At 39.1% G+C, this 18,225-nt stretch overlaps 1 protein-coding gene across 1 annotated transcript; it reads right to left on the bottom strand.

Moving 5' to 3' along the window:
* Window positions 1-2,810: 2,810 nt before the first annotated feature.
* LOC122845406 (ubiquitin carboxyl-terminal hydrolase 2-like) lies at window positions 2,811-13,083 on the bottom strand. The gene is made up of 12 exons (XM_044141686.1): window positions 12,812-13,083; window positions 8,091-8,138; window positions 7,884-8,001; window positions 7,194-7,305; window positions 6,998-7,108; window positions 6,855-6,919; window positions 6,667-6,770; window positions 5,702-5,782; window positions 5,530-5,608; window positions 5,313-5,420; window positions 4,736-4,856; window positions 2,811-3,298 (listed from the first exon to the last, which is right to left on the bottom strand). The coding sequence occupies exons 1-12, from the start codon at window positions 12,956-12,958 to the stop codon at window positions 3,193-3,195; spliced, it is 1,200 nt and encodes a 399-aa protein (XP_043997621.1). The 5' UTR covers window positions 12,959-13,083; the 3' UTR covers window positions 2,811-3,192.
* Window positions 13,084-18,225: the final 5,142 nt, after the last annotated feature.

Here is an 18,225-nt window from a genome sequence, read left to right as displayed (position 1 = left end):
GCCAGTGAAGATGTCTGCTGATTATTCTTTATTTTTTCTTTTTTTATACACCCCTCCTTCTTTGACAGCAGTTTGACAATAAACTCTGAGTTTTGCATTTGGGAAAAAATAGCAATCAGAATCCAGTTAAATTGTGTTAATGAATTTATACTTATAGCTTTTTAATAAATGCCACTTTAACTAAAGCTGTCCAGCATCAAGCAATGTCAAAATCAGATTTCTGGATGTGCTGTGGTGGCGTAGGGGTTAAGCACAACCCACATAAGGAGGCCTTAGTCCTCGACGCGGCCGCCGCAGGTTTGATACCCTTCCCCCTTCTCTCCTTACCCACTTTCCTGTCAATTAACTATCAAATAAAGGCCACTAGAGCCAATAAAAACTTTAAAAAAAATTTTTAAAAAAATCTGATTTCTATAATATCAACAATCCAGAACAACTGAACCAAATCGATCCAACTTGCTCCCAACTTGCAGGGAAACAGAAATGTCCTTTATGCCACAAGATGCTCTCTTTATGACAGTAAAGTCTCACAAGATTATTTATTATTGATTTAGTCAATGAACAGAATCCCTCCTTTACATGTAAAAATCTGAAGATAAAGTCCAAAAACAAACTGTAACATTAAAACTAAGTAAAAACCAGATTTATATGAATGGTTATATGAATGAAATGATGTTTAAAAATCTCCACTTTAAATATCTGTAGTTATTCTCCTGGGCCAGCAGGGGGCAGACAGAAATCAGTTTACAACTCGGTCTTTTTCACCGAGCAGGAATAAGGAAATGTCAGTTAAACAGCGCCCTCTTGTGATCAAATGTTTATTAATTCAGTTTAAAAAAAATAGAGCTATAGCTATGGACAATTTCATTACCTGATTATTCTGACGACAAATCAAATAAAAGCAATTCTCCACATTCTGCACATTTTTAATTTAACCACTTAAGTATTTTTATACATTAAGAATGCAAAAGAAGAAGCAAATAAACAAATAATTGAATTAATTTAAAATAAGAAAATACCAATTTTACTGCCTAGAAAGCAGTAACAGGATTGTTTTAGTGAATTTGAACAAGTGAAGCTAAAACTGGCGCTTGAGGAGATTTGGGGAAAATATTTTTACAGAAAATGATGTTTTTATATTAAATACAAAAATGTCTGTTTATATATTTTTCAATTTTGGCTGAATTACTACTTTGAATATTTTGGGGGGATTTGTATACTGCAGTTAACTATTAATCGATCCCTAAATTAGTTGATAATTATTCCAATAATCCATTCATTGTGATTAAACCCATTAATTGTTTCAGCCCTAGAAAGAAAACATAACATAAACAAATCAAAATGAACTCTGACTGAGGGGAAGTCAGTTAAAGTTTAGAGTTTAGTTATGGGGTTAAAGGTCGAACTTCACCAAAACTACATCAGCATCTTCCACTGAAACCCAAGCAGAACAGTTTCATCATTTGAACTTTTATCTGATTTTATCCGAGATCAATAAATTCGCTTTAAATTCGCAAATTGAAATAGAAATAAAGTCGCTTTATGGAAACATGCCAATTTCGACAAACTCACCTCTTCCCTAAAAAGGCGCTGGGATGAGTTGGTGTCGAAATTTCAAAACTGCAATAAGAAACGCTTTTTTTTCCTCCACATCACAAGCTACCAGGTCAACAGCCGGATGTTACTACTGGCGGAAACAGAAGACAACAGGAAAAATGTTCATCGTGGTTTGTTTGTTCGGACAACAGCTCTCACAGCTTGGCACAGTTCATAAAAAGTTGTGTTTCAGTCCAACGTGTTGAATCCATCGCTCTTGTATTTTACTCAGCCCAGCTCACAGTTCTGTGTACTTCTAAATCCGCTCCTTATTTGCATCTTTTGTGTTCTACTACTGCCTCTAGCGGCATGGGGGAGCTTTACAACTAACATAAACATCATCAAATCAGGATACCGCAAAGTCTTTATTATTAATGATAAATTCTGGTATTACTGGCACTGTAAAAGAAACATTCTCTAATAAATCATCATATACTTTTTAATCTTCTTAAGAACGTAGAGCTAATTAAATGATCTAACAAGACCTGAAAGTGTGTCCAGTTTCACTCGATAGGCAACTTGTTGAAACGGTGGCAAACTTTAAATGACCAACTTTAAAAACATACTCCCACTCTGTCCAGTCTGTGGAATAAAATATTCCATTTCATAGAACACTATTTCAGTAGTGTGACCAAGACAGCAGGTCTTGAAGTGCCAACAGCTATAATTAATATAACATATAATTATTTTACTCTCTTTTTGCTGTTTTTTATCCACACAAGCACCTCCTTTGTTATCCACGGAGTGAGACGGAGAACAGGCACAAGGGGGATGTGGTGGCAGAGAACATCTGTGACCAGCTGACCTGATGTGTCTAGTAGTGAGACACGCTGAATTCATTTCAACTTCACTGACGGTGACTTAAAAAACACAAAATGGCCGGTCTGAGCTAAAGGAAAAAAAGTTTTATAGGGTTTAGTGCTCTAAAACTGTAAGATTTAGTCAATAATTTGCATCACTGCTTAAAATTTGGATAGTTACTACTTCAGAATGAAACTCAGATGTTTTGATACTTTATCTAATTATTATATTATATTTATCTGTATATTTATACTTGTGTTCACCTTTATGCAGTCCAGAAATATATTGTAAACGCACTTAGATATTTTAAACCAGACTGAATTCATACTTGTAAGTAAAAGGTTGTGGCTCCTTATGGAGCTGCAAATCTCTGTAGGTGGACAAATGGATGGCTAAATAAAGCAAACACAAGATTTAGTGATGACTTTTAATCATTTACAGACTTTGGATGTAAAGTCAGGAAGTAGAGTTGCATCACTTTCACTCTGCTGTGCATAAATACTGTACAAAAATATTACTGTCTCCACTTGAAAACATCCTCAAACCATCGCTGGAGTCAATAAGCAGAATAAATTAAAAAGAATAAATTATGTATTCTAAAAGACAATTTATAAATATTGAAAGTAAGTGTCAAAAAAATGGCAGTAAAAACAACTTTTTGTTCAGTTTTGACCCTTTTCAAGAAGCTTTTCCAGAAGCCATGTTCACAGTTTGTAATGGCAGTTCCTTCTCCGCTAGAGGGCGCTGTGGCTCCGTGTGTTCAGGCTCAGTTGAGTGCAGCTCGTCTCTCCGTTTCTACAGCCGACATGTCTGGTACTTTCCGTGTGAAGAGTTGGCCATCTCGTAGAAGAGGACGTAGGCGTTGCTGCTGCGCACCTGGCTGGACGACATGGGGCTGACCCTGCGGAGACACGTGACATGATTTAACTTTAGTTTTTAATTTATTTCATTCGTTTAGAGCTCAACATTAACGTGAACCAAAGATTTGAATAAAAAAGGAGTAGTTTGAAGAAAAGAAGAATCTTGTATGGACACGTGGCACGTTATTGTTTACATCCGGAAATTTGCACAACGCTGGTGGGAAAACAAAACAAACAAACAAACAAACAAACAAAAAACAGCCGTTCTGCCAAATCTTTTAACTGAATGAAACCTGGAGATGTGGGGATTATTAATTTAATGCAGTGAGCCACAGGAAAGAGGAACATAACGCTGAAAATCAGTAAAAACACCCGTATTCTCGCTCTCTGTGTTGCCACACTACACGCAGACTCGTTGCCATAGCAACTGACTAACAACACCTCTACTATAGGTTTCAGGATTCAACACCAAAAAACACTCAAACATTTCACACACAAAGAACAGAACATTCAGGCCATTTATGTTTCCAGGCTTGAAGTTTATCTTTGTGATTATTGATAAGTGATCGCTGTGGTAGATGAGCTACCTTTGTGATTAGCTAAATTAGCTAATCTAATACAGCAGTGGTTGATAGCTAATTTAAACACCTGCTCTCCTGATGATCTGTCAGACAGTTGGTGTGTGGGTGACCTTTTTTTGTTAACTGAACCAAAACACACCAAATCCTGGAGCACATCTACATGTTAAGGTTGTCAAAATCAAGCTAGCATAACTGACCTATTTTTCTCTCTCTTGTCATTTTCTTTTTAATTAAAACTTTTTCCTGACCTTATCTAATTGTAGCTTTGATATTTAGTAACAAAGTACTGCATCTCTTTTATATATCACTCATAATTAAAGATTTAGCTCTTTATATTGGAGACGTGACAGCTAAAACCAATGCTAGTCATCATATATCTAGCAGCCTTTTTTCCTCCCTTTTCAAACATTCCCTCAAACTTCTACACAATACGTGAAACAGGGAACGATCTGTGAATTGTAGTAATATCATTCAGTGAATTTAATTTTATATAGTGACCATATAATGTAATTTTCCTTGATATGTTTATCTTTAAATTGTTGATGTGTGGTTTGATCTCTCTCACGTTTAGTCTCAACCCCATCAACATCAACCACTCTTTTGCTAAATATTATATAGTTTTTCAACATTCATTGATAATTTATTTACATTATGTGTGTGTTTAACCTGCTAAGCACACACACACACACACACACACACACACACACACACACACACACACACACACACACAGATCCACAGGCTTGTAAACAGGCAGCCAACCCCTAATTTGGTTGTAAAATTTAAGCTGCTGCAGAGTTTTACAGCAACAATGAGGTCAGCGCGGGCGCAGCAGGCGAGGCTGCGTGATCCGCCTGATAAGCCGATACGTGAACCCAGTGAGGTGAGATCTGATACCTGGAGTCGTTGTAGCTGAACCACTCCCCCAGCGCTGGGTTCCTGCAGGACGCCGTGTAATGGCCGCCCAGTGCGTTCCCCGTGTGGTTGGACACGGCGTACAGGTTGTAGACGGGACGCTCTGGAGGAAGAATCAATACAGTTTATTTGTACAACACATTGAAGCAAAATGGCAGTTTAAAGTGCTTTACATCCTGAAAACATCATAAAAACCAGTGGCAGACATTAAATTCTGCCGAACGCCATAATCCAAATTATTGGCCAATGTTCAAGTTATTAAGAATCAAAATCAGCTCTAACAAGCTGAGTTTTAGTCTTGATTTAAAGGATCTCAGTGTTTCAGTTGTTTTGCAGTTTTCTGGAAGTTTGTTCCACATTTGTGATATGGAGTTTTTCTAGAATTTGCTGGGACGTTAGTCCTGTAATCCTGTGAATAGTGATAGAAGACCGACTTTGTAACTGTCTTAATGTGACTCTGCATGATCAGGGACCAGATTTGGGCCTGATTTGTAGTTTTTAGCTGTAACAACTGATGTTTTTTCTCTAGATAGTTTCTGTTTTTGCTGCAGATACTCACCGCAGCTGTCCGCTGAAAACTCCCTCAGGTCCAGATCTTTGAGAGGAAAGTCGACGAAGGTGTTCAGTTTGCTCGCTCTGACATTTGAGTCTGAGAAACGCTTCAGGTCTGAGGGGCAAACCGGGGTCAAGGCACAAAAACTGGTATTGGTGCATACCTTTACGTTAGCGGGAGGATTAGCATCTGCATGCTGCAAAAACGACTGCAAAAAGGATACGAAGTACAAGAACCTGAGGGAACCTCTGGATGCTGAACCTCTTGGTGCATTTTCTTCTGGCTTTGCATTTGTTACAGGTCTGAGAAATAAAGAAACACGTTGCAGGCAGTCAGATTCTGTCTGCAGCAACTTAAAACAGAAAAGGCTGCTAGCCGTTGCCCGGGTCTGTTACCGGTCGTTCTTCTCCGTCCAGCACATCTTCTCTTGTGAAGAGCCTCAAGCAGTCCTTCAGCGTCACTTCACCAGAGCTCTTCTGTGGAGGATCAGACAACATCCAGTCAGAAAAATTCATTTATCCATCTCAGAGTGTCATGATCTCCAAATGAAGTTTCAGAAAGAATTTAATGTTTTATTGATTGTTTGTTGCTTTCTGAGAGCTTAACATCCTGAGCAGTAACCTGTAGGGCTGCAGCTAATGGTTATTTCAGTAATCGATTATTCTGATGATTAATTGATTAATCAACAAAATAACTGATTACTCTATCAATTATACTTATGATTAATTAACTAATCATCAGAATAATCAATTATTCTATAAATTATACCGTTGATTAATTGTAAGAATAAAGGCTTATCCTACCAATTATTCTGATGATTAATTGATTAATCGGATAAAAAATTGCCACATTCTGCATATTATTTATTTATGAGCTAATTTTCTACTTTAGAAATACATAAAAATGCAAATAATGAAGTAATTCAATTCATTTTCCACATAAAATAAACATGTTATTGTCTAAAATGCAATAACATCGTTCTTTTAGTGAGGCTTGATCATTTGTGGTAAAGAACGCATCTGAAGCTCAGTCAACCCTTCAAACATGAACTGATTAATCATTGACAGCACAAGTTGCTGAACAGGATTTTCTTTACTGAGTTTGAACCAGGTGAAGGAAAAACACTGGATGAGTTCTGGGTAGAAAATATGGCTTTTAAAAGTCTGAAAACTCCAGATTAACGATTAATCGTTAACTAAATTAGTTAATCCGACTAGTCGTTTCAGCTCTAGTAAAATAGTTGCTGGAGTCTCATCATTTGGGTTTTCATAGAAGTGGATTTTTAAGCAGAACTCGGGTTTATTTCAGGTAAGTAGTGCTGAACCAGAATCTGATTGGCTGGCAGGTTGGGTCTCCTCACCTGGGCGATCGGAACCGATAGATCCCAAAACGGCTCGAACACGGTGGAGCGGAAACCACAAACTGTGCAGGTCAGAGAGCTTTTCAGCTGCCCCGCAAACAGGTCTGGAAGCAGGCATGTGAGAGGTCAAAGGTCATGTTCACTGGAAGGCAGCCATGTTGCTTCCCTGATGTTTCAAAGACTCTTACCAACGACTTTACTGTCCTCTCTCTCCAGGTACATGTTCCACGTCCGCCGGGCCTTTTCTTCGTCACTGCAGATCAAATGATTGAGATTTAGCAGAAAAACACGAGTGAAGCTGAGTAACCTCTGGAGGAGGGAGTCGGCTTACGGGAGGTGGTCGATGTCCTGGGCCGACACCTTTCGCCGGGTCGTCGCCCTGTTCACCTCGTTGTGGAGGCCGTCCAACAGGAAGCGCAGGAACTCCTGGGCGTCCTGCTGGCTGCAGATAAAAACGATTTTATCCAACCTGACGACTTCTCTCACCTGACATTTAAGGCTTCCTGTGAAGAAGAAGGGAAACTTACTTGCAGCCGATAAATTTGGGGGCAAATTTCTGGACCTGGTTTCTGAATTCAGACGGACTGACGGCCTCGTTGCTCGCAGACGTCCACAGATTCTGAGTTAGCTTTGCAAACTCTAAACCAGAAAACAAAAGCAAGACAGGGAGAGAGAAAAATGTAAACGATTTATTAGTAAATCCGTCTAACAGGAATCATCCCAACATAATCCCAAACTCTGCGAATGAAATCCAGAGACTGACAGATTAAAACAATAAATATATTTGCTATTGAGCTCATATGTCTGTTCATTCAATGATTTAGCAGGAAGAGGGGTTTTTGAATTGAAAATGTTGCTTGTTTTGTAAATCTATAGTCATTATTTATCAACGAATGAACTACAGCCCTGTCCCTCATCCAGTTTTACTAAAACGTCTCCTGAGGCTCGCCTGCTGACCTGATGTTCCCACCTTGAGCCCAGGATGCATAGTGTGCCACTAACGGTGATAAACGGCCACTGTGCTCAGATTATGTCGTAAAAATGACAATAAACGCTGCTGCTTTTCTGGGTCGCGTTCGCTGAGGATCTGGGTTTAACAGCTGAGCGACGATGAGGGAATGTAAAACCATAAAGTTTACAGGTTGAGACGTACACCTGGCCCAGAAACCATCTTAAAGCTGGTAACGCAGCGTTTGTCGTGCAGAGGCTCCGCCCACCTTCCATGAGTGCCGTGTTGGTGCGGCGGTTCAGCTCCATCAGGTGGAAGTTCCACAGGCAGTAGTCTCTCAGCTCGGACGTGTTGCTCAGACACTGCAGGATGGAGTTCATGAAGCACTGGAAACAAGAGCAAACGTCACCACGGGTCCAGTCTGAGCTGCTAGTTCCACTGGGAGAGATGCTGGGAGAGATGCTGGGAAGCTTACCGTGTTGCCCAGGTTCCTCAGCCCCACCAGGCCCTGCGGAGTCTTGCTCTGTTCACAAACAGAAACATTAAAAATGACCTCAGACCTCAAAAATCAACACTTTTCAGCCTGACTTTAAAAAAAGACCTTTTTGGTTGTTCTCTTCCATTTCTCCTCTGTTCCAGAATTTATTTCTATCGAGTCGCTTTCTGAGATGTTTTCGCCTACTTCGTGCTGTCAGACAAGTTCTGTTCAAGTCTGGAAGTAATCACTACAAAACTACAAAATTTATTTTTGATCTAGTTTCTAGTGCAAATATTAGTAACACAAAACTAACTGATGTAGAAACTACAAATAATGAAGCGTTATCGTGTTTTAGTCAATAAAACTTTTATTTTCTTATTTAAAAAATGATTTGAATTACTAGATTACATGATTTCTTAAATGTATTTAGAATGTATAAAATAAGCGCAAGTGGTTAATTTTTCAATTTTTTGTTACATGATGACCATAAATATATTTAATGTGGGAGGCCAACACAAAATGATATAGAACAGTGAAGTAGAAAAGAAATCTGACAGGATTCAAAACATTTTCAACTGAAAAGTGCGGTGTGAAAGTATTCAGCCCTCATTTTCTCTGAGTGCAACCAGTTGCTTTCAGAAGTTGCCTGATGAATGGCTAAATAATGAGTAATCTAATCTGAAATGAAATATGTTCATGTTCATGGTTGTAATGCGACAAAATATGGAAAAGTAGATATTTTTATCGTTTCTTCTATTTCAGCTCCTTCCAAGTTCCCTCTGCAGTTTTTAACTGAGTATTAGGTTTCTTCAGCAGCAGCAGCATTTTTTATTTTTATGATTCAACCCGAACCGTACGATGATGTCAGATGATGTGATGGTGGGAGGAGTCGTGTTCTGGGTCTGAGGTCACAGGGAGGGTAAAGTTCGTCTCTATGCAGACGACATCGTGGTGTTTCATCATGTCGTCATTATGAAATGCAACATGTCTCCATCGTTTGATTCAGCCTGGCCTTAGCTGACCTTTTCCTTAAAACACTTCCTAGTCAGTCTGGAGGATAGAAAACTGAAATGTCTGAGCTCCCAGAGTGTTTTTACATACAGTAGCTGCAAATTATAACAGTAACATCTGTCAACAGTAGAAGCATAGTCAAAGTAAATTTTCTACTCAAGACTTAAAATAAAAATAAGAGAAAGTACACACCATATTCACCATGGTATTCATTTCTAAATGTCAACTTCAATCTATTTAATTAGCAAGCTAAATATTTAGCATATTTATGTCTGTAAACTAAATATTTAGTTTACAGACATAAATAATCCATGATTGAATTTGACAAAATATGTTTTTAAGTATCATTTCAGGCAGGGCCAGAGTTACAAAGATGGAATCAGTTCTGTGGTGTTTCTGCTATGAAGTGATGCATTGTGGGTAGAAAAAGTACTATAAGTTTACTCATTTACAAATGATTGAATATTTTTTTTATATTACTAATATTCCAAAATATGAATGCAAGTCATCTGATATGGGCTTAAATGTTTTATAAAACAGTAAAATGCTGTAAAACATTAAATTAAAGAAAAAGAAGTAAGTAACGGTTTTTGAGGCTGCCCCCCAAACATCGCAGCCCTGGGCTACAGCCACAGGTATCCCTTTGTATAGTCTGGGTCTTTTTCCTGTTAAAAAAAGCTCTGTTCCCAGAGCCGCTTACATAACCTGAAAATGACTTTAAAAAGTTTTATTTTTACAATCAACACCCACATTTAGTTTTGTTAAGTCACCCTGATGACCTAATATCGACAGAACAGATTGTTTCGTGGTGATGATGTTCCAGCGGGCGCCGACATGCGGCTCAGTCATCACTTCTGTTACATCATAACGCAATAATAAGCTGACCGAGCGGCGAAACGCATCAACGCCTCTGCTGACAGCTGGAAATGTAAGAATGTTCACCTTTAAACTGGGAATGCAGCAGCAACAACTCGTGTACGGAGGGCTGAGGCTGACAAAAGTGCAGATAACATAAAAGGCTTGAGAATATGATTCATTAAAAGAAGAACTTTTCAACTTATTTGTAATAGTTGTTTATAATTTTCAACAGTAATTATGTAAAATCATCACTGTACTTTGATTTTTCTTTATACAATGTAATAATTTTTATTGTGACATTTCATGCAAGTACTTTTATATATTCACTTTTTAAAAAACTGTACATTGGTTTATTTTATTTGCAGCACATATTGTAAATCAGTCAGACTGACTTCAAAATAATCTGTATCAAAATTGCTCTTCAAAACAATCGGCATTGGTCAATTTCTACTAATGCGTGTATAATCCTACAGAGCTCCGATTTAAATCGGTCTCTGCCGTCTGGAAGCAGACATATGGTGTGGGTCCAAACCAGCAGGACCGGGCTCACAGGAAGTGATGCGTTCAGGTGAACTCTGTGCACCGGCTGGCAGGACTTCAGAGAGCCTGGGAACATTCTGTGCTGAAATATTGGCGCCCTGCAGGCGTTGCAGCAGGCGACGGCGGTGGTGGCAGCCTCGCCTTGGCTCAGGGTGTAAACACGTTGGAGCGGGTTCTGGAGACCCGGCTGAACCCGAGTCCTATCGTTTAGATGTTTACACGGTAAACACAGAGCGACACGGTTCAAATGAAAACGCAGGAACCTTAAGAGGAAAACTGCAGAAAGTGAGGAGAAATGTGGATATTTCCGGACAAATTCCTCCATCCTGAAATGTTTTCTGTAAATTCATGATGGATTTTTAATTTTAAATGAAACGCACACTGTGTGAGAAACGACTCGTTTTTAAAGCAAACATGATTCTATTTCAGCATCTTTAGGTATGTTTCTCTTTCATCCAGAGATTTTTTACTAACTGACTGCAGTACTCATGATATTTAGGAAGAGGCTCATTATAAAGGTAAAATATGAACGTTTTTGATGAATATCTGCAAGAATAAAGTAAAGTTTTAGGAGAAATTCCCAGCTGCAACTGTTTGTTTTACACAATAATGCAGATTTGATCATGAATATTTTGATTTTAAGGATGTAAATAACAATTATTTGAGTAGTTCATTATTCAGATTTTTAGGCATTTTTCTCTTTTGTCCATTCATTTTTTAAATGAACAATATAGAATTAGTTTAATTCCTTTTTTAAATAAAAAAAATAAACATTTTATTGCCTAAATGCAACAACAAAGTTACTTCAGTGAATTTTAACCAGGTGAAGTTAAAGCAAAGATGTTTTATCTTATTATACACACTTTGTTCAGTTTTAACTTTATTACCGCTTTAAATATGCTCTTTTTTCCAAGTTTGTATATTCCGGTTAATGATTAATTGGAAATTAATTCAATAAATGATTAATCATGATTAAAAATCGATGATTAACTCTGTTTCCTTCTGTCCTAAGATGAGCTTGGAGTTACATAAAAACTCTCTGGTCTCGGCTGAGGTTCTGGTTATGTAAGTAGCTCCGCGGGTCGACCTGAGCCCGACACCTCCGGCCCACGTGAACAGAAATATGTGCTGACTGCGGGCCGGTCCTGGTGCCAGCAGAGTCCTGCTGCGTGAACGATAAGGTGTTCTTCTTGGGACGCGCCGCTTATCAGCGGTTCTGCTTCCCGTTATGCAACAGCCCCACTTGATGCAGCCGTCTGCAGCTTTTCTGCCCAAGCCGCTCCGCTCCGCACGCTGGACGCCCGGCTCAACTTTACCCTCATTTCTACACACTGACGCAACTCGCAGTCAAGATTCAACTCTTTTTGTCAATTTAATCTCTGTGGAAAAGTATTTTTTACAGATTTCTTCTGTTTGGTGTTTTTGTCAAACTCAAGTGTTGCAGGTCATCAAGTGAACTTTAATATCAGAGAAAAAGCAGCGGGTAACTAGAAAAAAGTGTTTTTTTTAAACTATGATTTGTCTGGCTCAGCAAAAGCAGGCCCAGATCATCACAACACCACCACCGTGTTTGACTGTATAACTGTAGAGTCGTTGCATTGTGAGATTTTTCTACCTGCTTCATGTCACATTTTTATCTCTAACGCAAATTTGATATAAATCTTGAACAATTTTGGATTAATCACTGTGTTGTTCTTTCAGCAAATGGCCTGTATTGGAGACTGTTAACGATTAATCGATTGGTTGGCAATTATTTCAATAATCGATTAATCACAATTAATCATGATTAATCATTTCAGGCCTATTTTGAAGCAGAAAACAATGATTATCTCTGTGCAGCTGTTTTCATTTAATGCGTTATCTTAAAGCACACTCCAATTAGGCAAAACATTATGACCATTAACAGATCTGGTCAGGTGACCCGGGAGTTTAATCTGCTGCAGATAAAACTCCAGCAGTCATAATGCTGGTCATAATGTTATGCTTGAATGTTGCATGCGATTGCTTCCAGTTTTATTCTTACATTTTATAAAAATATAATGTTTTTTTTCCCCCACTTAAAAGTCAGAAATTTATAAAACACATCCTGCTTTCTACAAAGGAATGAGAAAATATATATTTATTTTATTTAAGTGCAGCTAAATGCCACTTCTCTACATTTCTTGAGTGAATAAATATATAAATTCTTTAGGAAGAAAACAAAATTTGCTAACTAAAAACTGATATTTGCGGAGCAGAATGAAATTAATCTGCAGGAAAAGCACATTAAAACCCTTTTTTTTAGAGAAAAGACCCGGATGTGGACTCACCTTGGCCGGGTTGATGATCAGACCCATGAAGGTGTTGACCAGCATGGAGCGGGACAGCTGCTTGCGCCGCAGCTCCGGTTCGTCCAGCGGCAGGCCGCCGGGGTGTCCCGGGACCGTCACCGTGTAGGAGTGTCGCAGAGACGGCATGGCGCTGCTGGTTCTGTCGGGGTGCTGGTTCGAGTTGCTGGTTCGGGTTTTACTCTCCGGTGTCGCTCGGTTCTCAGGTGTCGAAATGTGACAGGGGCGGCGCGCGCCTCAGTTTTTACCGAGGGACGTAAACGGCCCCGCCCACTCTGAAAAGCCACCGGTGATGCCTTCAGGTGCTGTCGGAAATACAGCGTCAATGGAGAAGTTTAGTTGGAAATCGTGCCATAAAGCTACAGAAAAATCTAAAATATGTCTTTAAAAGCTACTTAAAGTAAAGATAAAAAAAATGTAGCATAATTTTGAGATATTCTGACAAGCTTAAATAAAATCTAAAGATCTATTTATTCAGGTACTGTCTTGTTTTATTCCTGTTTTCTACACACGAGTAATTAATGATTACTTTTTCCTTTAAGTGCAGATAAATGCACTTTAAATTTCTAGGGCAAATAAAAATATAAATTCTTCTAGGAAAACTGCTTTAGATATAAATAGAAAAATAAATCTGAATATTTTTTGTGTTTATGTAATTAAATACCATGGAAAAATACCGCTAAATTCATATGTGGCAGATAATAGCTAAAACAATTTATTTTTCATTAAAATATAAAAGAAACCCCAACATTTTCTAATACCTAACAATGACTTTAGTAATTGATTATTCTGATTTTATGGTATTTTTCTCTTTCATTCAGAGATTTTCTTTTTAATTAACTGAATATAATAATCATATTGTGTAGAAGAGGCTTGTTGTAAAATTAAAATATGAACATTTTTATATACATTTGCAGGGATAAAGTATTGGGATGAAATCAGAGCCACAGCTAATAATTTTACACATTAAATGCAGATTTGTTTAGATATCAATTGTTTTAAGGTATTCTGAATTTAGTGCTGCAACATTCCTGCTGCTTGAGCAAAAATGTATTAATTTTGAGGTTTTAGTAATTTATTATAGTAATTTTTTCCCATAATGTGGAGTAGTTATAAAACAATATCAATTATTTTTAAAAGTAAAATTTGACTGTATGGTGCGTTTTCTTCAAAATTATATATACAAGCTCATATATTATAGAAACGTTAACTGGCCTCTTTGTTAGGTAGACCAGTTCAGCTGCTTGCTGACAGGAAAAGAGCCAATTACAAAGCAGCAGCTGAGTGCATTTATATGAGGTGGAGACATCTTGGTAGAGTTCAAATGTAGCATCAGAATGAGGAATGAAGGGATTCCACAAACTTTATGATATTAGAAGAGAGAAGCGTTAGCATTAGCATCAGTGAGCTGGTGAATTAGCATTAGCATATTCAAGCTAAATAATCCTGTGAAATGAGAAAAAAAATCATGTTTTGTATATTAAGGCCAATTAGTGTGTTAGTAAAGAGATCAATCTCTAGGCTGATTTATTTACTGTATTGACCGTTTGAATGTGATGCCAACGACTGACTCCACCATGATGGACATCAAAACAACCTATGAGCAAGTTAACCCGCGTTAAGTCGTCGCCTATTATCGTTTTTATTTAGCTGATTTTACTACAGAAATGGTCTGGCATAAAGAGAAACGGCATTTCTGACAAATAATGCTAATGCTAACCTTAGCATTAGAAAATATTTTGCTCTATGTGCAAGTGATAGCCCTCATGCTAATATTAGTCGTAAGCTACAATAATCGTTTTTAGCTAAATTTTGATATATTGCACGCTTAGGTGTCAGGAGGGAGGATCCCTGGGTCGGTTTCTAAGCTAGCTAGTTACTAGCTTGCTGGATAAGTTAGCTTGACTTGAACAAGTGGAAACTATAAATAAACTGGCAAAAACAACTTTGGAAAGTAATTGCAGTCACTTCAGTCTCTCTCTTCATGGCGTCTCAATGAGATTAGGGGATGTAGTTGCATTTGGGTCAATATTAAGACGGTTTTACGCGCCACATTCACAGACAGGTGGGAGCAGAAACGTGAATTTTCCTCCTCGCCTTGTTAGAACATTGGAGCTGATGCAGCCACTGTTGTGAGGAAGATTTCTGCTGCGCTTTGAGCAAAAAGCAGACTTATTAAATCCATTGTTTGCTGTTTGGGCTGCAGCTGAAACCCAATAACAGTGATTGTTCTGAGCCAATTATTCTCAGCTCAAATCTCGACCTTGGCTCTGCTTTGACCCAGTTCTGACTCTGATAAGAGACTTGACAGCAGCCTTGAAGTTCTTTAATTGCCCTTTAATGTTCTCCAAAGACTTTTAATCTTATAGCTGAAGATGACAGGATTTTACAACTGGAGACAAAGTCAAAAGGTCCTCTGTTACATAACAAGTGACAGTGAAAATGTTCCACTTGTTAGCATGTGTGGCTTTGCCTCCAAAGCATTGGGGAAGAAAAATAACTATTTAAAATAAAAAGACAACATTGTCCTTAATCTGGAAATGTCTGGTGTTTTTCTAGGTTTTTGAAACACTGAAACATCCAGCTCTGTGGAAAACTTATGAGCGTGAATTGCATCAGAGCGAGGACTGCCTCACAGCAGAGTAATCTGCCAGCGAGCCCAACAGGATCTGTAAGTGAAGGAATCTCAGCAGAAACACCATAATTAGCTCTTTCAGGGGAAACAGGACGTGTTAGCTTTGTCACATTCCAGACTGAGGCTCTGCTGTTGCAACACATTTCTTTAAGAAGCGTCTAATTGCTGGATTATTGGGTTATTAGGTCACACCTGCAGGATATGGTAAGAATTATCCCTAAAGTAAATACAGAGAAAATTCCTATGTGTGTGTGACATTTTAATAGTATATATGTGCAATTTTAATATTTTGTGTGTGTATGGGTGTTTAGTAGTGTGTGTAAGACAAAACATAATTTTTGTCCTGAACGGTCCCTCATGTTTTTTCTCTATCAGTCTGAATAGATAATAATAAAACTGCATTAAACACTTTATATTAGCAAGAAAGCAGACATGTTCATCCTAAATCCAAAAGCAGAAAAGCAGCATTCAGCTTCTGTGCACCCGGAGAAGGCACTCTACCCTTTTCCGGCTCAAGACCATGGCCTCGGATTTGGAGGCACTGATCGCCATCCCAGCCGCTTCACAGTCGGCTGCGAACCGCTCCAGCGAGAGCTGCAGATCACGTCCCGATGAAGCCAAAAGGACCACATCATCCGCAAAAAGCAGAGATGCAATCCTAAGGCCACCAAAACGGATCCCCTCAACACCCTGGCTGCGCCTAGAAATTCTGTCCATAAAATTAATGAACAGAACCGGTGACAAAGCGCAGCCCTGGCCGAGTCCAACTCTCACCGGAAACGAGCCCGACTTACTGCCGGCAATGCGGACCAGACTCTGACACCGGTCATACAGGGACCTGACAGCCTGTATCAAAGGGCCCGGTACCCCATACTCCCGGAGAACCCCCACAGGGCTCCCCGAGGGACACGGTCGAACACCTTCTCCAAGTCCACAAAACACATGTAGACTGGTTGGGCGAACTCCCAGAACCTCCAGGACCTGCTGAGGGTGTAGAGCTGGTCCAGTGTAACACGACCAGGACGTGGAACAACAGCTGTTTTTTTTTTTTTTTATTACTTAATTAAAACATTAATTTTAATGACTGGATACATCGGAGGTTAGAGGTAACCTCATTTTAGCGCCTCATGTCTAAATTGTAGTGTCTTTCTTTCTTTTTGTATTTGCTTTGTTTAACCCCACCCTTTTGTCTCCAGGCTGAGAGCTGAAGGCGGTGGGGGCGTCCAGAGGAACTGGACCTCCGTGCTGTGCGAGTGACCGGTGTTGGGATTTCTTCACGATCGAGTGTCTGTTCACAAGTGCTTATTTTGATTTATTAATTTGTTTTAGGAGCCAGTTCCCACATTTGGACTGCCCTCCCCCTGCTGGTCGGCCCCAGTACTGCGCACTTCCCTTCCTATTGTGGTTCTTTGAATTTTACTGGTTTTTCAATCATGGAACAATAAAATGAACTATTTTGTGGTGGAATGAAGTCTTGTTCTCATTGGTTACAAACCTTAAATTTCTTACTGACGTATTTTCTTGGGCGCGATTCCCAAGGTGGCATTATTGACCCCTGCTAGTTACCCTGCTTTGAAGGGCAGAGTAGCAGCTTCATACACTAGTGTTGCCACATGAGTGAAAAGCCTGTAAACATGAATAGCTTCAGTGAATTAAGGAACGAACGCCATCTTCTTCCCCAAACTCTCTCTGCGGAGCGAGGAGGCGGTGCTCCTCACTCTAGGCCTCCTGGTGAAACGCTGTCTGCAATTTGGTTCCTTTTTTTCCTTTGATTTAATGTGGTATTTCAGTCTTAAAAAAAACACATATATAATACATTGGAATACTAATCATTTATGTGGTGGCTTATACTCTTAAACATTTTTTCTTGACTGTATAAACAAGTAATGATTCAAATCTCCCACTTTATGGTGCATCACACAGACATCACTTGAATCCAGTGATTCTGTCTGTTTATCCTGAATATTTGTAACAAACTCCAGAGTTTCTCATCATAATTTGGAAAGAACAGCCAGAGGCCGCCGGACAAGTGCAGAGACGGGATGGTACTTCAACTATAAACCTGGTTTAATCTGTTTAAACCTGGTTTAATCTGTTTCCACTGTAAACTAAACGTAGCCTGATGGGGTTTTAGTAAAGCCTGAAGGCCCACCAGGCTGATAATAAAACCCAGTTATTAGTGTGAAAAATAACTGGGTTAAATTTCTGCAAAAACCTGTGAGGGTTAAATTGGTAAAATGGCTCCACATTCCTGTAAAAGGAGCTAACTGTGCTGTTGTTTACCGGAGCTGTTCTCCTTGAAAACAGGAAGTTGGCAACACGTTTTTATATGCTTCTATTTTCTGACATGTTTCCAGACGTGGAGTCGGTTGAAGAACCAGAATCTTGTTTCCTTTTTAAACGTTTCGTTTTGGTTCAGATCAAGAGGAGCTGAGGCGACTCTGACAGTTATCAGTCAGAGTCATCAGATTAATTCCTGTTTCCAGATCATGACGGCGTCTCTGTTCACTGAGGACGAGGAGGACGGCGACATGTTCAAGCTTCACAGAGCGACCAAGGCGTCCGCCGACGTCTCGTCCCCTGCCAGCTGTATTGGGTATTGGGTTGATACTAGTATCAACCCAATACTAGGGTTGATTGGGTTGAAACCCAATTCTAGAGTTGATTGGGTTTCAACTCTAGTATCGAGTTGAAACCCAATTTTCCCTGTAGGATACATTATATAAAATCAGACTTCTGCTTTTCTGGCTTCCTGTTCCAG

This window comes from Gambusia affinis, linkage group LG15, assembly GCF_019740435.1.
Source record: "Gambusia affinis linkage group LG15, SWU_Gaff_1.0, whole genome shotgun sequence".
Taxonomy (NCBI): Eukaryota; Metazoa; Chordata; class Actinopteri; order Cyprinodontiformes; family Poeciliidae; genus Gambusia; species Gambusia affinis.
The sequence above is the reverse complement of the archived record's forward strand: the minus strand, read 5'-3'. Positions and strand labels throughout refer to the sequence as shown.